This window comes from Eumetopias jubatus, unplaced genomic scaffold (genome assembly GCF_037043125.1).
Source record: "Eumetopias jubatus isolate StellerSeaLion01/CBP00866 unplaced genomic scaffold, mEumJub1_p1.0 scaffold_9, whole genome shotgun sequence".
Taxonomy (NCBI): Eukaryota; Metazoa; Chordata; class Mammalia; order Carnivora; family Otariidae; genus Eumetopias; species Eumetopias jubatus.
In genome coordinates, this window is record NW_028274815.1 from 81,702,348 (window position 1) to 81,723,085 (window position 20,738).

The window sequence follows — 20,738 nt, forward strand, 5'->3', positions numbered from 1 at the left end:
CATCTGGAGCAAGAGCAGGCAAGGCATGAGCCAAACACGGATCCTAAGGAATCACAGCCTGCTGACCCCGGAGGAGACTTGACTGATAAAGCATCCTTCTGCCTCACAGACCAGGAGACCAATCACCAGATAATAAGGCAGCAGCCCTGGGAGTTCTTTCCCCTCCAGAAAATAAAGCAGGCACACAAATTACTCTTTGAATGTAAAATGATTGGAAGTGTTGAAAATTCCTACTCCAAACAAATGGCCGACTCTGAAGGCTCCATATGCCGACGGGCAGCTCAGTCTAATGGGCCAACCAGAGGTTTGTTACAATAGTCAGCGGCCATCAGCACCTAGCCTATTCAGCTTCTCCATCATTCAGACTGTCAGGATATAGGGGTTATCCCCCTACCCCTTCCTTCATTGTCAGGAATCAAAATGATCTGCAACATAATGGGCGAAACTACTGTAACTACTGGGCCATTTAAATTTATTGGGTTCTGGTTGAATAGGCCAGTATTACTGTAAGTGCCACTGCCACTGTTAGGAGCTATTAGAATGGAACATTTGTTCAAAAGCCTCAACCCCTCATTTCTTCTCTTACAATTGGAGCTGAGCTGGGCTGGGCCTCCCCCGCTCCCTGCTTATGCATACTTTCGGCCCTGATTGCAGCTTGTCCCTCCCTTTTGTCTAGTTGATTTTCAATGTATTCAGGCTAGTAGGCTATTCTTTCTTTATTAAAATATATATATATATATATATATATATATATTTCCTATGATTTTTTTTTTAAATGTGTTCCAAGACTGAATTCTCAGCACCATCCTGGTGTTCAGAACAAAGTGAGGTAGTAGTTTGTTTTAAGAAAAATACATACTTCCATAACATGTACAGAGATTAAAGATGTCCAAAATGTTGGTTTTTGTTTTTAGGTTTAAGAAGTTTGATCACAGATATTTACGGAAAATCCTAATCCGAAAGAACCAGCCCAAATCCAGCATTGTCTCCTTGTATAAGAAGCTGGAAATGAAACAAGCTATTGAGATGGTAGAAACTGGGATCCTCAGTTCCACGGCCTTTTCTGTACCCCACCAGTAAGTCCCATATGCTCTTTGATCTGGACTTTCCGTGTCAGAATTCCTAGGGGCACTAACTCATCGTTCCATTTAGAGATAATACTAGGAATGAAGGGGCAGAGATTTGAAGGAGGAATCATGAGAAAAGGATGCCCTAAGTCTTGGCCGTTTGTATTTTGGCCCACGCTCACCTCATTTCTGAACATTATTTTCTAGCAAAAGTTGCGTGCTATAGTTGTATGACACCTTTCCTTGGGAAGGAGGGGCAAGTGAATTTATAGAATGATGGCATAGTTTACAAGACTTTCTCTTTTTGATTAATTTCTACCCTTCAACCCCGGTTCATTTGATTTTGTTAATTGTACACTAATAATAATATGCATTTCTCCCGGAAGTCATTTATTTCTCTTCCTCTCTTGTATGAGGAGAGACCCGGTCAGCATCTTGTGATACTACCCGGGATTAGGGGTTGAGTGGTGGTAACAGGTGTGGTGGTTGGTAGGCTAGTTAAATTTACCTGCCCCCCACCTCAAGGATGTCCAAGGATGCCCAGGTTTCTTTCATGAAGCAGTTTATGAGGGACCCCTGGGTGGCTCAATCAGTTAAGTGTCTGCCTTCGGTTCAGGTCATGATCCCAGGGTCCTGGGATGGAGTCCTGCATCTGGCTCCTTGCTGGCGGGGAGCCTGCTTCTCCCTCGGCCTCTGACCCTCCCCCCTGCTTGGGCACACACACTCTCTCTCTCTCTCTCTGACAAATTAAAAAATATCTAAAAAAAGAAAAAAGCAGTTTATGAATTGAGAAAATTACTCACAACATATTTAGGGCAAGGAACACCTCCATCCTGTCATCTTGGTAGGTAGACATTGATCATGAGCTTCAATTGTGTCTTCACGTTTGAGAAGCAGGTTGAGATAAGAGCTAAGAACAGATAGCAATAAAATTGTCACTAATACCTGAGTGTTATCTCGCATCCTTTACTTGCTAATGAATCAGAAACACCCTTTCCTTTCTTCTGAGGCCTGAGAAAAATCTCAAGTAGGGTCCCTGAGGGCATCTCAGTGTAAACAGAGAACTTTCTGCCTTATTTCTCAGTCAGACTGTTTCTGTGGTTTGCTTGTTTGTATTGGTACTGCCCATTGTATGGCTTGCTTTAAGGAAACTTCTGATGCGAAAATGGCAATGTGCTAACAAATATCTATTGGTAATGCCATGCGGAGCCATATTAGAGCCTAAGGCAGAAGAAAAAAATCAGTATTATTGATCCTGTCTTTATTTAAAATGTGGATATTTTATTCATCGTGGATTGTTTTCTTTTTTGCATTGACCTTTGTTTTCTAAAATATTGCATTTGCATCCTACTTGACTGAGCTTTTTTGGCATCATCTTGGGCCCAACCCTGTTCTGTGGGCACTTATTATGTGCCAGGGGCGTCAAACAGACACAGTCCCTGGCCTCATGGAGCTTATACCCTAGCACAGTCATGGCATTAATAAAAAAGTTTCTGACAAACATACAATCGTAAAGTCTAGGGAGCTAGGAGAGTATAAGAGGTGCCCCTCTGGTCCCCAGGCATTTGACCTGCTCACTGGGTGCATGGGAGTTAATGCCTTGCAGGAGGGCTGGATAGGTTCAGGCACTTTAGACCATTAGGAACTTCCTGAATCCATTTGCTTACTAGTTCTGTGAGCTCTGGGTCTAAGAATGTAAGGGCGCTTATCTCAGATGAGACTCAGTCTGTCATGTGCTAGAACATATTTGCAATCTCTGTATTATGTTGCATTGGTCGTAAGCAGCGGCCCCAGTCTCTAACCGCAAGGCAGTTTTCAAGCCAGCTTTATTTGGAGGAAGCCTTTCTGTTGAGTTCATTAGTTTTTAGACATCGATTCAAGATTAGTAAGAGAGCCTTCGAGGTTAGAAACCCTTTTTTTCCTCTAACGGCCCAAACCAGTTAGTTAACTGGGCTAGGAGAGGAGATTCTTTTACCTGATATTTAATACAAGTTTAATGGTACTTAGATTGCATTCATTTGATCTCATCAGAAATCTGTACGACATCAAGCAAAAAGGAATTCCTCTCCCAAGATCAAAGCAGCTAATTTCTTCAAAACAAACCTTTATACAATAATAGGAAAAAGAAGTGTGTACTCAGCTCGCTTTTTATTATTCTGTATGAGATGATAACAACAAAATGCACATATATTTTTTTCTTTAGAAGTTTAAGCAATTGTTCTACAAGAGGGTTAGCTTTCCAGACTCTGTGAACTTCAGGAGAACACTACCACCAGAAGTTGTCGATAGCACAGTGCAGTTGGTGATTCTACGGAATGCCCTTATTTTTGCATGCATTATGTTATTTGACCCTCAAAACAACCCTAGGGGATAGGTAGAGTGTGTACTTGGATTATTATTTTAAATAAGAGGCACCTCGTTTTACCAATGAGTAGTAAGCTTTTAGAAATACCAGACGATAAAGGCTCAAATGATTAAAATGTCAAACCCTTAAAAAATATTTGGTTACTATTAAAGAGATATTGAAGTGTGTATAAAGTTAGGAGCATAACAAACTACCACTATATAACTTCAAAGCGTCATCCTTAAAAGCTCCCAAATAATTTTAACATGTCATTTATTAAAAAAAAAACACAAATTTCTTTATTGTAGTTTAAGAATTTTTTAATTGATCACCCATTGGCAGGTAGAGGCTTACATTTATGCATTCTTACACCGAAGGCTTACATTTATGCATTCTTACACCGAAGATTCTGGAAGGAAGATTCTGGTGCCATTTTCACTTCCACAATGGAACATTGTGTTGTGCGGAGCCAGGCCCTCTCCTTCGCCACTCTTCACTCATCCTAAATGTTGGTCATCTTGGTGACCTCTCTAAAAAGACACAAGGAACCCACACACTGAGAAGAGCAGTTGGGTCCCATTGGTTAATCAGTGGGCACATTTTTTATTTGCCTTAGCATACATTTCTCATGGATTTTGGGTGCAAAGCTGTCACAAGAGAATGGGTTCTTTCAAACGAACCAGGGTGTAATATTTGATCTTTTAGGAATTCATATCATGACATGAATAGAACATCTACTACTAGATTTCATATTTATATTTGTTGTGTTTAGAACTGAAGCATCTTTTTACATTATTATAGCATCTGATTAAAAAAAGTTAAGAGAAATGTGAAACTTTTATTTAAATACATTCGGATTCAGATTTTCCCAGTTTGATTTTCATAGTCATGAAATTATCACAGGGCTTTTATTTGAGGTGACAGAAATTTCCTTTATGGATATTGAATGGATGTTCCAGTGACAAGCATCTCTCAGCTTATAATTTTATTTTTTTTACCTAGAGATTCTTAACATTCAGTTTTTCTAAGGACTGTATCTTTCCTGTGCTCACAATATGATCATTTCAGGGATGATTTTGCTAATGAAGTGGCATGTAGAAAACTCCAGGTATCACCTTGCCTAAATTAACAATTCCTCTGTATAATTTCATAGCTGTCACTTCTCAGCGTGGATCAGTGCGAGATAGTGCCTTTGGGATCCCTGTATTACGCATCCAGCCAACAACCTGAATGAACATTAATTAAGTCTAGTCTTTCCCAAAGTGGCCAGTTACAAACTGGGAAGAGTGCCAAGTTAGACCTACTGCTAACTTGAGTTTAACTTTAACATTATCTTATGGTTTTTTTCGTATTTGGTTGTGAATATCGTTATGAACATAGGAAATGTAACTTTTTGATTAGCTGTTGTTTCTGCTCAGCAAGAGATTGCTTCTACCATAATAAAGGAATGTGTTCAGATTGTGGGAATGTGTAGGTGTATCTCAATCAGAATAAATTTTATTTCAAGGACTTTTAAATAGTAAGGTTGAAATGCCCTGATAATAATGTTTAGATCACCAAGGGTGGTAACTGAATATCAATAGTGTTGACATTTGCAGCTCTGAGATATGGAAACTCTGATTTCAAGGATTTTGTAGAAAGGGCATTAGTCAGTCTACAGGTAGGATTGCTAAATAAATTCTGGCATACTGTGATCCCCCGTATCCAAGTCCTTAAAAATATTTTAACAATTGTACCTACAAATGTACAAAAAGTACTCACAAAATGTCCTTGCTCTGTATGGCTATGTTGCTACTAATGTTTGGGAAAAATACTTAAAAAGTGGCCTGTATTGAAACCAACAACTACTGATCTCTGTGATCAATTATCCTAAGACCTTTGCAAGCAGATAGTAGCATCTTCGTGCCTTTATGCCTTGAGAAGAGCTCCAGCGAGGAAAGAAAAAATCAACTCTGTAAGGTTTTATACCAAGATATTACAGGAGGTGAGAGTATTGAAAGATGGATTTAATTTTCTTTAGTTCTCTCTTTTTTGTTCTTACTTTCTACAGTGAACATATATTATTCATACAATGAAACCTTTTCTAGAAATTCCTGCCACTGGATTGAAATGATTGAAATCAAATATATCTGTCACGTGAGAATTCTGCACATAACAATGTCATGACTTTGAAATCCTCAGAAGACAATTGTGCATTGACTGATAACCTGGACATGACTTGATTTTTAAACCCATTTGGGGGCGCAGTGGGGGGGGAGGAGGGGGAGGGCTCATGGTGAAGGAAGCCTTGGGGAGCTGGTCATGCGGAGGCAGGGAGCAGTCAACTGCTTCTAGAATCTCACAGAGTGCCCAGTGTCTCAGAGCTGGGCTGGCTTTCAGAACAGAAATAGTCTAAATGTCCTCATAAAATATGATTCTAGTTTCTCACCATTATTCTTTAACCAATGATAAAATCCCTAAAGGGACAATTCCAAGGTAAAGGTACTCACAGAATTTTAATACCCCCTTAGATCAGTGCTATTCAAAATGTGGTGTGCGAATGGTGTTGTCCATGAGCTGTTTGTCACCTGTCGCAGTGGGATGAGTGCAGACCTAACCACAAGTCATCTTGCTTAGTACTCTTATTTCCATTTAATCTAACAGTAAAACGTTTGGTTCTAATTTTATAGTATCTTTTTAAAAATTTATTTTCTAGCAATTGATTTTTATTGTATTTTACCAACGTGTCTGCTCATAACAAATATGGAGGAAAAAATAACTGGTGTGTAACCACCTTAAACCCCTTTTTAAAAATGAGTTAGAATAATTCCCACATAAAAGCTATAGGCAAGAAAACCGTATTTTCAAAATGTGAAGTCAAGACACATGTACTGACATTTCACAGGAACATACTAAAACAGTAGAAAAAATTATGTTAAACTATGTGTTCTGGAACTTAGAACTCCCACATGTATATAGATACTTTTGCGGCACTCTTGCCAGGATGTAAGAATAATGCTTGGCTTCCCTCCAATGATGTTTCCAGGGCCCAGAGGACACACAGAACCAGAAGGCTTTCCCCGGAAGATGTGGAGTCCATGAGGGACGTTCTGACACACAACATGTACCAAGTTCGACAAAGGGTGTGTATAAGCCATCTGACTTGTCCCATTGCCTGGCCTTGGAACCAGTCACTCAGGAATCCATTCTTGTTCACATTATCTCCTCTAAAGCAGCTTTCTGGCTAAACCATTTCTTTCTGCTTGATTTGGAGAACAGAAAGTTAATTGTTACCTTTTTGCTAAAAAAAAAAAAAAAAAAAAAATTGGCACAAGCGGTGTAAAAAGGAATGCAGATCCAATTGCTGGCCCTAGGGGTCAGGCTGCCCTAGCCCTGCAGCCTGGTACTTTCAGAACCAACAGGTCTCCCTCTCCCTCCAAAGATGAACAAGTGGTGGAGCTCATTCACCGCACCACAGAAAAAGATGGCACCAGGACACCAATGATAGGCTCAATCTGATTGACTGTAATAGAGCTTAGAAAGTTGAGATGGTTATTGAAATGCTGAAAACCTATATTAGAGGAGACATATTAGGCGTATTATTTTTTAATTTTGGAAAAAGGTATGGAGTCTATACTACCACTTGGGAACTGGTGGAAAGTGAATAGTAAGAACATTCCTGGGGGCGGTGGTGAGTCCTTCTGAAATTTTGATATAGTCAAATGATATCTAAGCTTATGAAATCTAAATAGGAGTTTTCTTTTTTCAGTTTGAGGGTTCAGTTGAACATGCCAATGCTTGAGTATGATATGGCTCTAAGTAAATTCATTGTGAGGGCCTTGCTTTTTGTGACTATGTTATAGATCACGGTCTTGATGGGGCCAAAAAATCCATCAGGTCTACTTGCTTTCAAGTAGAAGATGCTGAGGTTAAGAAGTTGTTTATCTGACCTGTTGGAGGTCACACAATAAAATCCAAGTTAAGAACCCAGGTCTTCCAACTGCCTACCCAGCGCTCTTTCCATGACTCCAGCCTTACCCGATCCAGTTAAAGTGAATGTTCTCTGGCTTCCTGTTTTGGAAAGGTCAGTGATTAAGGGGAATGTGTCAGCAAAAGGCTCTGCACCTGCTGAAGGAATATAGATCAGCATCAATTATAGCAAGCTTAGAGTAAATTCAAGAGCTTTCAAATCATTCCAAGTGAAACTGTTTCAGTAAGACTATCACATTCTGATAAATAGTTAGATAAATTGTTAAAAGCTTCCTGGTTTGAAGAATGTCGGCTGGCTTCTTAGGGGCCAGAGCTCAAAGGTGGCCTGAAACTCAGCCTTTTCCCCATGTGGACGAAGATTGAATTTAAGGAAATGTCCAGAAATGGAGATGGAGATCCTGGGATTCCAACTCAGTCTAAAATGAGGTTAACTACCGATTCCCTCTTTCTTTCCTTCCATTCAGGTTCCCAGATAGCCACAATTTCTTCTTTCCTGAGGGCGTCTATTCCGTCTGTCCTCCGGATTTCTCCCTTCTAAGCTATATAACATCTACCTTTCTTACTGCCCCCAAATAAGCAGATGGGTCATGGAAGGTCACATGGGGAGAACATAAATAATAAACAGAGGGGCGTTTCAAGCCCCTGAGATGGCTTTTACCTCCACTTTTTGTTACTTTGACGGAGTGAGCCTCACCAGCCCTTCCCTTCCTGTCTCCTTTCTTACCTCATCTTTTACATAGGTCATGTGACTCCCCTTTGCCCTGTGGCCCTCTTGCCCTCTTGAAAGAAAACCTGCTCTAGAGATGCAATGCAGGACGACTATCTCCTTGGTTTCTAGTGAGTGATCTACAGTTTTGAGGACTGTCACAAAAGGTGACATCTATAGTCTCTAGCCTGGGTGATAGTCACTGGACCTCACACCGTGTGGCGCTGATGGCTGGGGCATTTCTCACAGTCTCATCTCAGAAGAGTCAGGAGTCATTTCAGGGCAAGGGTGAGATGAGTGCCGGGTTTGACTGGGGGATCCTGATTCATAGCTGATCTGAAACTGAGCTGGTCTTGCCCGATCTGTTGCTCCTGGGAGGGCTCTGGCCACTTCTGTTTGAAGCCATTCCCATCAGCACGTCCAGTATCAGATTGTCACTACTGGGCAAGTTGAAGAACTAGCCTCCAGAGGTTCCAGTAGGACAGCCCTCTGGGATGCAGAAGCTCTTTGCAACACACTGGGGATGGAGATGGAGAAACACTCTCTTTAATTGTACAAGGGAAGAAACTGACCTCTGCTCAGACTCTAAGGATAAGTCAGAGATTATTGATGGGCAGCCCCCTGGGGTGGCCCAAATGATCAGGTCACATTCGGAATTCAAAGGAGTAAAACAGTTTATTCAATTTCAGTTCTCTTCACAGATTTTTAATGTACATCTAGAGCTTTGTCCCATAGAGCTCAAGTTCTAGGGGCAAATACAGTCTTTCAGCAATCACCAGTTCCTTCATTAAAGGACTGGACTGAAAGAAACAGAGGGAAGAAAATTGCATATACATTATATACATAGGACCTACTATGCTCCCTGCAGATAGGCAAGGATAATTACATGGGTGGTGTGATATGAGGTGAAACAGAACACAAAAGGTGCAAGTGTTCCTTAAAGTAGAGCCCTCAAGTCAAGGTGTAGGAAATTCCTACCAGCAACATATACACATACGTGTATATATATGTACAGACACACATACATACATGTGTATATATAAACATACACGCATACCGACTTCACTTTTGCACGAATTTAACGTTGATGAAAAGTTGTAAAAGTTGGTCTTGGTATCCTAATACTTAATTTAAAAATGTTTTCTGTGATAGTGTCATATGTCATTCTTTAATATCTCCATGTATACAGTGCACTGAAGTTGAGGTCCATCATTAGTGATGGTGGATAAGAATCCCTATTTCAAACATATTTCAAAAATTTAAGTTTTTGCCAGAGTTTTTTTATCAGATTGGTTAATTTGTCAAGAGTGGCTGGTAAAGAGCTCCTATCAGGAGACGGTGAAAGTTGGCTTTGCAAATTCCTCATTGTTCCCTTGGCCTCCAACTCGTACCTTCTTTATGGAACTTCTTTTAGACAATTGTCTATTGAAAGCCACAAATCTACTTGACTGGCTATATATACACTAAAACACAAGCAATAAACTAAAAACCAGTGAACCAGTGAGTACACTGTTGTCAACCCCTCCTTGTTACAAACACCCTCTTCTGTTCTGGTGGGGAACTGGACCACCTCCTATATCGACCAAGCAAGGGTCTGTTATAAATCTCCATATTAAGTACAAAGAAAGCTTAATTTCTTTTTTATTTTTTATAAAAATGAATGGAAACATAGGTATTGGTATTTTTTCCTTACACTGGAGATCATCTTCTGGCATCTCTTATAGTGTGTGCAACCTACTTAAGGGACCCTTGGTCTGGAGGATGGAGTCTCTTCTCTTGGCAGGTTGTCCCTAGGATGCTCCCCCACTCCTGCCCCTGTCTCATTTCTTACCATACTTTGAATAAAGTACTAAATTCTCCTGTGGTAAACAAATTTCCAGTTCTGCTCCAGTAGATCCTCCTAGCTCCCATCACATTTTTCCAGAGCTATGTCTTATCTCATGTGTTCCCTCTTCGTGAAGGGAACATCTACTCATCTTTCAAGACTCAGTCCAGTGCAATGCACCTTTCCCACCCAAAACTGGATCAGTGCCCTTTGCCTAAACTCTGTAAGTCCCTGCAGACCCCAATATCTTATCACTTCCTAAGCACATAACAGAATATGCTTGTTTGATGACCCAAATAGGCCATGAGCCTTTTGAAGACCATTCTTCAAATTTATCCATTTTTTTTAAACTCCTGCACCTACCATGGCACCTGACACATAGAGTATTTGCTATTTTGCTATTGAATTTGAAATCCTTAATACAATACCCGTTAACCAGTCCTGAATCTGGTATCCAGTGGGACCAGTATATTTACTGCTGCACAGTGAAAAGTAGGGAGAAAGGAGTTTCCAGTTAAGCACTTTATGAACATTTGAGGACCAAGCTTGGTCTATGGTTCAAGACAGGTTATCACTGGCCTGGTAAGAATAAGGAAGAAAATTTTTTATAAAGATAATTGATTCAGTTTGAGGGACAGCTCTTTAATCAGCAATTATGCACTTCCTACATTTTGGTTAAAAAAAAAAAACCCTCTTCCTTTTTGAACTGATAATGGTGATAGTAATCGGTTGATTTTTTTGAATGTAGCTTTAACTGGCAAAATGTATAAATAGCAACCTTAATGAAATTCCCAAAGTAATTTTTCATTTTCCTGACCCGTTAGATCCAAACTTTCAGTAACCACTGTCCAAGCATAAAAAACATGATCTGGGAAAGCGTGTGGGTATGGGGCAGCTGAAGTCCATGGGTATCTCAGGGCAGGACCACTGCAAGGATACTAAAGAGACAATGCAGGGCGACAGCAGGGCGGTGCGAGCCAGAAGGCACAGGCTCTAAACCTCAGGTCTGTCCTGGTAGGGTGGCCTCTGTCACCCGTGATTCTTCTCAGGGGCCACCGCTTGCTCCTTTGTAATTGAGGCAAATGCTTAGGTGGCCTCTCCGCTGTCTTTTCTCTAGTAGTCTTAGTATGTGATATTTCCTTGGTTGTATGGAGATGTCCTTACGTATTTGACATTCTATTCTTTCCGCAGACCCTGTCCTACAACAAATATAACCTCAAACCCCAAACAAGCGAGAAGCAGGCTAAAGAGATTCTGATCCGCCGCCAGAATACCTTAAGGGAGAGCATGAGGAAAGGCCACAGCCTGCCGTGGGGAAAGCCGGTATGGAGGAGTCTGCAGACGCACCCGGGAGCTGGGACAGTCCCTTGCACAGGGCCTCCTCGGGTGACTGCCAGTGGTAGTTACACAAAACCAGCACCTTGTAGCCAGAGTAAACCAAAGCAAGAGGGTGCAGGACACGAGACAACTTCCCTCTGGGTCTGGAGCCTTAGGGTCCATGGTTAGGATGCGCCTCCAGGATCCAGTGAGCGACAGGAACACACTCCCCGGGCTGTGAGTTTAGACCAAGTGCCATGGTGGCCAGGTACTGACCATTCCAGGGGAGCCTCCATGGACTGGGGCGCTGGGCTCTAGAATCTTCCTTCTCTCCCAGGAAGATCTAGGAAAGGATCTGTTCTTGCCCTGACTCTGGAGTCTCATCTTCATATTACCCACTGTGCATCTGAACAATTCTATTTGAGGCCATATCGAACCAATCTCACTGGAACTTCTGGACGAAAGTTACGTCTGGAGTAGATTCTAATTTCTACCCTAGTCTCAGTGGCTAAAATGTAATGATAATAAGGAGGATAGTAATAACAACTAACCGGCTGAGCAGAGGGTTAAGTGACCTTGTTCAAACATTGTAGTTTCACAATTTATCATTTTCAAAATAAAATCAAACTAAGTGTTCAACCTGTGGTCTTGTAGGAATGCTTACCTTAAGCACACATCTGACGGGCCAACATTAAGAGGTACCTGTAAACCTACTAGCGATATTGTGACATAGCATTCATATTGTGTTTGCAAAGAATACAAGTGCTTTCTAGTGTTTTACTTTATCCTCAAACTCTTTCTGTGAACAACGTAACACAGGCATTTTATCCGCTTTCTCCAGACAGTGAAACTCCGGCACAAAAAAGGCTAATTGGCTTGTCCCACTTAATCATAATTATTCCAATGAATAGAATACAGATCTCCTGGCCATGCACTAAATACTCTTTATTTTTTCCTATAACAATATATCCCAATAATCCATAATTCTGTTTTTCTTACGAAAAAACAAATGGCTTCCAAAATAAAGTCAAGTGAGGGGTTCATAATGGTCTATTTTATCATGAGAGGGAAAGGAAACACATACTGAAGGCTGAAGCATTCTGCTGTCTCTAAACCAGAGTCACAGGAGTGCAAAGGAGCCTGGAACTTACGTGAGGTGCCCAGTGTGGGCCTGTATCTCCCACTGTTCCCCACGGGAGGCTCTGAATCGCAGACTCACCTCTGCTTTTCCTTTCTGTTTGTTATCCACAGGCTGGTACCAAAAATATCCGCTACCTCTCCTTTCCCTATGGCCACCCTCAGCCCGCAAGAAGAGACCCGAGGGTTGCTGATTTCACAGGTAACCTGCCTGCCTGGCTGTTCTTCTTTTCTTGTAGAGGGTCGGACGGCAAGTGTTTGGGAGCTCGTGGGCCAAGAGGCAAAATCAAGAATATTATGTAGGTACTTACATGACCAGAAAAAGAGTAAACAACTTTTTTATTAATCTAAATCAGCGCTTGATTTACGGAACTGAAATTTGGAATTTCATGTCATTTTTACCTGTCATAAAATATTCTTCTTTTAATTTTTTTTTCCAGCCCCTTAAAAAGGTAGCAACTATTCTTAGCTCATAAGCCATACAAAAAGAGGCAACAGGCTAGATATAGCCCAGGGGAGATAATTTGCTGATGTAAAATGGGTACTTTTTAAAAATATTTGAAAATTTTAACTCAAATTGAATGTTTGAAATATTTAAAAATTAGCAGGATTCTCCAAAATTGGTTAAATTTTACTAAAATAATTTCATCAAATTTACTAACTGTTTCCCGCTTAATATCGAATTCTTAAGTAGAATTCTTAGAATTATTGAAGCTGCCTATTCTAATAAAAGCCGTTATTACTTTTAAAATGTATATATAAAATGATTTTCTATTAGCAAAAGGTGATAGATAATATATAATATGCCATATTATCTATTTTAATTTTCCCAAATTTTTAAGACTTAAAAACACATTGGAAATTCAAATAAGCTAAACATATAGGATTTTAGAATTATATCTTTGAAGAGTGAATATAATTATTCTTCAAAATGGAACTTTATTTTCTTCTGATTTAAAAACATGCTTGATATAAAACCAAAAATCAATCAGTAGAAAAAAGCATAAAATAAGAAAGTTAGAGCACTTGAAACCCCAACACCAGGAAATAATCACTATAGAACATTCTGGTAAGCATTCTTCTATAATTCTCTCTGCACCATCCTGATCTCTACCCTATCTGTACCTGACAGAAGAAAGAAAGAAAGAAAGAAAGAAAGAAAAAAGAAAGAAAGAAAGAAAGAAAGAAAGAAAGAAAGAAAGAAAGAAAGAAAGAAAGAAACACACAGCATCATGTTATCCACAAAATCATTGTATCATCATTGTTTTGGAATTTTTATAAATTGCCTAGTTCTCTCAACCATGTACTGTGGACATATTTCCATTCAATTGATATAAACTAAATAATCATTTTTATGAGTAAATAATAGTCAATTATATAAAATAATCCTAGCTTAGTTAACTAAATCCTTATTAATAAATATTAAGGTATTGTGCCTTTATATGTAATATGAGCAATGATATATAATAAGCACCTCAGATCACTTGTGATTGTTTTTTGCACAAATAATCAATTATTCCTTTAGCACATTTTCTTGGAAGCAAAATTTGGGGGTCAAAAACTACACATATTTAAATTTACCCTCACACCCACAGTCTGTGAGAAAGGTCATTGCCAAACACTTTACCATCACTCAGACTTTTGAGTGACCTCTGATGTGATAGGATAAAATTTACATACCATATTAATTTTCATCTGAGTCTGGTTTTTAGTAAGGTTGAACGTCTTTTCATATTTTTTAGAAGCAACTGTATTTCTTTTTGGGAAGTTTCTGTTTCTGCCTTTGGCCATTTTTTTCTATTCCGTTGTTTGTTTTCTTAAAATGAATTGGAAGAACACTGTATAACAAGGATAGCATGCATTGTCTCATGTTTGTTGCCAATGGTTTCTCTTCCAGTTTCACATTTATCTTTTAGTTTTTAGATATACTCGCCATTCAGAAATTTTTATTCTGATTAATCAAATCTGCTCCATCTTCCACAGAAAAATTAGAAAACCATTTACCCAATGTTTTTAAAGTTGACTAGTTTAATGATTCCATTTAAATTTCAACCCTTTGAGATTTATCTTTGTGTAGATTAAGACAGAGCTATGCTTCAGATTGTTTTCCAATGGCTGTGCACCTGTCCCAACCCCATCTTTTCCTCCAGGATAAGATGCTACCTTTGCTGTGCTTAAAGTCACTTACCCTGAGAGAGTTCTGGGCTCTCAGTTCTGTTTCATTGAGCTAACCGTCTATTCCCAGAGCACCCTCTTGAAAGCAGTGTCATTTTACATTATAAAAGAGCTAATCCACAAACAAAAGCAAACAAACAAAACAAAAGAGTGCCATTGTAGGGTGTATAATAAATTAATTTCCAAAAATTTTCCTGGTACAAATAATTTGCTGCTATTTACATTGTTTGAATGAATAGAAAACATGAAATTCTCACGGTCATTTCTTATGATGGACATCAACATCGCATGCTCCTGTAACAGGGGATCACCACATAACAATCTTACTTGAGCACAAATTGCAAATCTTAAATAAAGCATTATTAACAAAATACAGTAGAACATTAAAGAAATACCACACCTTACAAGGTGGGATTTATTCCAGAAGTGGGGGTTGTTTAACATTTGGAAATGTGTTTACAACATTCATCAGATGAATAGGTCAAAGGATCCTATTCTTTGAATATATGCCCTAAAAGGCATCTCACTCATATTTTCTATTAAAATAATAAAATCCTGGGGTGCCTGGGTGGCTCAGTTGGTTAAGCGTCTGCTTTCGGCTCAGGTCATGATCGCAGGGTCTTGGGATCCAGCCCCCAGTCAGGCTCTCCGCTCGGCGGGAAGCCTGCTTCTCCCTCTCCCACTTCCCCTGCTTGTGTTCCCTCTCTCGCTGTGTCTCTCTCTGTCAAATAAGTAAATAAAATCTTTAAAAAATAAATAAATAAATAAAAAATAAATAAATAAATAAATAAAATAATAAATAAAATAATAATAAAATCCTAGGACAATATTTTTAGGACTTATTTGAAGAAAACATAAAAGCTGACTTCTCCATGCTGTCATTTTCTCTCTGTAAAGAGAATATTGGTACCTCCCACATACAGCAGTGTTGCCCCAAGGTGAAGCCAGGCAATGCATACAAAACTCTTAGAACAGTGCCTGGAATCAAGTAAATGAGCAGGAAATATTACCCATTATAATGAGTACTACTGAGGAACATCAAAGAAGACTTGATGTGGGTAGATAGAGGTGTTCTTGGAAAGAAAGACAACACTTCAGTCTAGGCATGGAATGAAATCTTGGCCCAATGAACATTTTTTTCTTTCAAATGTGCACAACTAGTTCAAAATTTTATTAGATGAGCAAAAATAGTGGTTAACCTAGAAATCTGAGAAGGGAAAGAAATGAAGTGGGACTATTTTTTAAATTGTTATTAAGTTTTTGATTTTAATTCCAGTATAGTTAAGATACAGTGTTGTATTAGTTTCAAGCATATGATATAGTGATTCAACAATTCTATACCTTACTCAGTGTTCATCAAGTTAAGTAAGTGTACTCTTGGGCGCCTGGGTGGCTCAGTCGGTTAAGCGTCTGACTTTGGCTCAGGTCTGATCCCAGGGTCCAGGGATCGAGTCCAGCATGAGGCTCCTTGCTCAGTGGAGAGCCTCCTTCTCCCTCTCCCCCCTGCTTGTTCTCTCTCTCACTATCTCTCTGTCTCAATAAATAAATAAAATCTTTAAAAACAAAGATAAGTGCACTCTTAATCCCCTTCATTTATTTCACCCATCCCCCTACCCACTCCCTTCTGGTAACCATCAGTTTGTTCTCTGTAGTTAAGAGTCTCTTTCTTGGTTTGCCTCTCTCTCTTTTTTCCCTTTTGCTTGTTTGTTTTGTTTCTTAAATTCCTCATGAGTGAAACCATGTAGTATTTGTTTTTCTCTGACTGACTTATTTCACTTAGCGTAATATTCTCTGGCTCCATCCATGTCATTGCAAATAGCAAGATTTCGTTCTTTTTGATGGCCAAATAATATACCTTTGTATATATATACACCACACCTTCTTTATCCATTCATCAATCGATGGACACAGGCTGCTTCCATAGTTTGGCTATTGTAAATAATGTTGCAGTGAACAGAGGGGTGCATATATCCTTTCGAAGTGGGACTTAATTTATTGGTTATCCTTAATAAGTTTTAAAGCATTATAATAATCAGGGTTAGACTGAGATCATTCTCACTGAGTCTCTGGACACAATTATTTGAATCCACATTCTCTCCAAACTTGAAGTCTTTCTGCACCAGGACAAGTCAAGGAGTGGCCAGAGGGCCTCTCCGGGAGAATATGGGGGGAGAGATGGCATCCAGCAGGCAGTCTCTGGCTAACCAGGCTGTGACTTGGAGAACATTTTCCTTTCTCATTGTCCTCTTGCTCTCCAGTGTTGGCGCATCCCTTACTCTAGATGTGTGGGGGGCTCCACATTCTCTTCCAAGGCTCTTTTGCATGGAGCCAAGGCTCACTTGGTGTTATAAGTAGAGAGCTCCTTCCTAGACACCGACCTCCTCTGCTCTTAGGCGGCTGAAAATCCATGTGGATTGGGGAAGATGAAAGAGGTCTCAGATGGACATACAAAGATGTGAATATACTTAATGCCACAGAACTATACAATAAAATGGTGACAATGAAAAAAAAGGTTAAAATGGTAAATTTTATCAGATTTAAAACAAAACCATGAGGAAAGGGAGGAGGGACGGTTGCACCCAGGGTCTAGGTCTCTAAACAGTGTATATTGTACTAGGTAGTCCAGTGTCACCCCCTGGGTATCAGGCTCTGCCTTGCCCTGTGCAGAAGCACTTCCTGTTTCTCCTCCACCCTGCCGCTGGGTGCCTAAATCCAGAAGTTAAAGTGGAAGATAGAAGAATAGATGTTCAGATTTTGCTGCAAGGTCTCCATTGATCTCTCCCTGGAACTGCCTGCCTGGATGCTGACCTGCAGGACATTGTGCAATTGGGACAGAGCCCAGCCCCCACCCTTCCTCCTTCCTCTTCCGCTTTCCACTGGCTTCTTCCTCCCCTTTTGGACACATCTACTGATTTAAGTTGCATGGAATCTGGCAAGTTGCCTGCTCAAGCCTCTTCCTAGTGTTTGGAACCTACTTTTCAATAAGCAGAGATGGTCAGGAAACATCAGCTATAATCTGGGTGCTGATGGGTAGCATATGCTATGCTCAGAAGGAGGGGTTGGAAACTAGGAGGGGGCAGGAGGGTATGGGCCAAAGGACTGCTCTTGGGGGCAGAAGCATCCAGGCCATTGTTTCCTTAGGTAATATTCCAAGCACCAAAGGATCAAGGGGAACTCTTGTTCCAGGCCAGATCATGGAGCACAAATTAAAGGGAAGTAAAGAAAAAATGGACAAATAATCTGAACTAATTTTTTTTTTTTTTTTAATTCAAAGCAGTTGATTCCTGTCCCTCACTCCCCACAACTTCCAGGCTACCTTCTGAGGACAATTCAATTACATTTAGAAAAACATTATTGAACAGGTTATTTAAAATTTTTCTGATGACTAAACACATTTTGCCTTCTGTATACAGGTGTGCATATCAGTTCCAGCTGTGGGGTTTTTATTTTCTTTTGTGTTTTGGCTTTTTAAGAGGGAATAAAGAGTGGGAAAGGAATCCTGCTTTCAGATTTAAATGTAAAGTTCTTAAAATACTTAAATTCTCAGGAGAATATTTAAAGGGAAAATAAATTTATTTTTATTTTTTTATTAACATAAAATGTATTATTTGTTTCAGGGGTACAGGTCTGTGATTCAACAGTCTTACACAATTCACAGCACTCACCACAGCACATACCCTCCCCAGTGTCCATCACCCAGCCACCCCATGCCTCCCACCCCCACCACTCCAGCAACCCTCAGTTTGTTTCCTGAGACTAAGATTCTCTTATGGTTTGTCTCCCTCTCTGGTTTCATCTTGTTTCATTTTTCCCTCCCTTCCCCTATGATCCTCTGTCTTGTTTCTCAAATTCCTCACATCAGCGAGATCATATGATACTGGTCTTAGGGAAAATAAATTCATAAGGTTAAAACTTGAAGAAATGAGAATAGGTGAGATTTGTGAAAACTACTCCTTTGAAGATGTGTGCACAGTGAAGTTGGGAAAAGACAATGTCCTAGGCATGGATGAGGTCTTTGGAAGGTCATCTGAGAGAGGATGTTACGTAGATGCCCAGTGGCTTCCCTCCGCTCTTGGCGTAGCCTCCCAACCTGCACATGGCATGTATCAGGGAGCCAGGCATAGTCTGGCAGAGACCAGATATGCAGCTGGACAGACTCTGCTAAACTGCAGTCCCATCTTCACTGTAATACTGAAAGTCACTTAACCTCTTGAAACCTCAGCCTCTTTACCTATGAAATGGAGATGGTAACTTTACTCATCTCCAAGGCTTGTCGTAAGGCTTAAATGGTGTAAAATAGCACAGTGACAGGTGCATAGTGAGTTCTCCAGACGTGGACACCCCACCGCTAGCATGACTGTTACATGGCAGCAGAAATCTGTCCACCTCTTACCTGCTTTGGAGGGAGGACATCTAGTCACAGTGGTTTTGCCACACATGGCTCCCTGCTATAGCTCTCTCTCACCCTTGTTTCTCCAAGATTGGCTCTTTCAAGGCCCAAGGGATGAAACTCAGATTTAATGCTTTCTGGTAACCACTGATTAAAAAGCAAACCAACTGGGGCGCCTGGGTGGCCCAATCAGTTAAGCGTCTGCCTTCTGCTCAGGTCATGATCCCAGGGTCCTGGATCGGGCTTCCTGCTCAGCAGGGAGTCTGTTTATTCCTCTCCGTCTGCCCTCCCCCCCACCACCACTCGTACTCTCTCTCTCTCAAATAAATAAATAAAATCTAAAAACAAACAAACAAACAAAAACAAAGAACAACAACCAAAATCCAAACTTCCCATGTTCCTATCACAATTACCATGGAACCCTCAGTTAAGCAATGGTCTTCGACAACACAAAGCATCTTTGTGCCTTATGGCCTAATGCCTGTGGCCAGCTCTTCTGATTTTGTAAAAAACACTCCCTTACTTACCTGAAGGAGTCTAGGCTGATACACAGGTTTCAGTGCATTTCTAGCACAGCACATATACTTCTATTCTCTGCCCTCCTTGGGGCAGGGAAAGTCACACTGGCAAATGTAAGATCTGGAACCTCAAGAAGGACTATCTTTCACTCTGAGTTCTTGCCATCCAGATATGGAGTCTTCTCTCTGATCCTAAGTCGTGTTCTTTCCTCCTCTTGTCATATTTCCCTAGGTAATGACAGCAGCGATTCAGAACTCCTGTCCCTCATGTTCAAAGCGCATCCTCGAACAGGGACACTCCAACAAAGACAGCTGACACAAGAGCTAATCCCAATGAAGAGCTTACCCAGAGGAGGGAAGCCATGCCACTTCGGGTATCCAAGAAACACAAACCAAGAAGAGCACGTTGGCGCAGGCAGAAGGGAGGCACTACGGCCCAAACCACTGTTCCATGCAGTAGATGAGGAGTTTGAATCTGGAGAGGAGAGTGAGGAGGAGGCCTCCGCAAGTGGGTCCCGATGGTCAGCGGAGCACAGACCCAGCAGGCAACACCACAGGTCTCACAGTCCTTTGCTCCAACGAAAATAGTTTCATCATCCACACGATTGTCTCCATGTATTTCAAGAGTCCCTTTTCTTATTGTTGTGGAAGAAAGATTTTCAGAGTTACAAAGAGAGCTACTGAGTCTATTTTTCAGAAGCTATTAGACATGCATCTATTAGAGGAAGGGAGATATTTTTTTGGAGAACAACTTGGAACAAATTTGCAGGCTCTGCTACATTCTTGGTTGGTGTACTCTGTAGATGAATTCCCTGTGAGTGATAAATGTTAATCATCGCAGGAGTTATTACTAAAATTCCTAAGAGTGTGTGATCCATGAAATTTATTGAGATACAAGCATGATTGGTCAGTGATTCACCTTGACTATATGCTTGTGCAGCTTATAATCAAATTAGAACTGGGAAGGGCCTGGGAAATCATCTGGCCCAATCCTCTGTGTTTTCAAATAAGGACGCCTTGCCCAAGGTCACGTGGGGTGAGTTGTTGCTTTCACAAGCTGGCTGTCCTCTCTCCCAAGAGAATGCATCCAATTTTCATTTTGATATGTACTATGTGATAATTATACTTTTGGGGAAAGGTAAAATTTGCCATAACATGGCTATATTTAATCAGTAGCAATAATAAATGGATGTGATATATACTAGAGAATTAATCTGTGGAACAATGGGCTCGTAGTCTATTTTATAATTGGAATATTTATTTTAAAAACAAAATAGACATAAACAGACT

General features: G+C 40.3%; 1 protein-coding gene across 1 annotated transcript in view; it reads left to right on the forward strand.

Annotated features, from left to right (window-relative positions):
* SLC9A4 (solute carrier family 9 member A4) overlaps positions 1-20,036 on the forward strand; it is a 65,628-nt gene extending 45,592 nt beyond the window's left edge. The window contains exons 8-12 of the mRNA XM_028103775.1: positions 915-1,076; positions 6,437-6,533; positions 11,103-11,234; positions 12,480-12,567; positions 19,681-20,036. Of these exons, the coding sequence (XP_027959576.1) occupies positions 915-1,076; positions 6,437-6,533; positions 11,103-11,234; positions 12,480-12,567; positions 19,681-20,036 (835 nt within the window). The remainder of the gene's footprint in view (positions 1-914; positions 1,077-6,436; positions 6,534-11,102; positions 11,235-12,479; positions 12,568-19,680) is intronic.
* Positions 20,037-20,738: the final 702 nt, after the last annotated feature.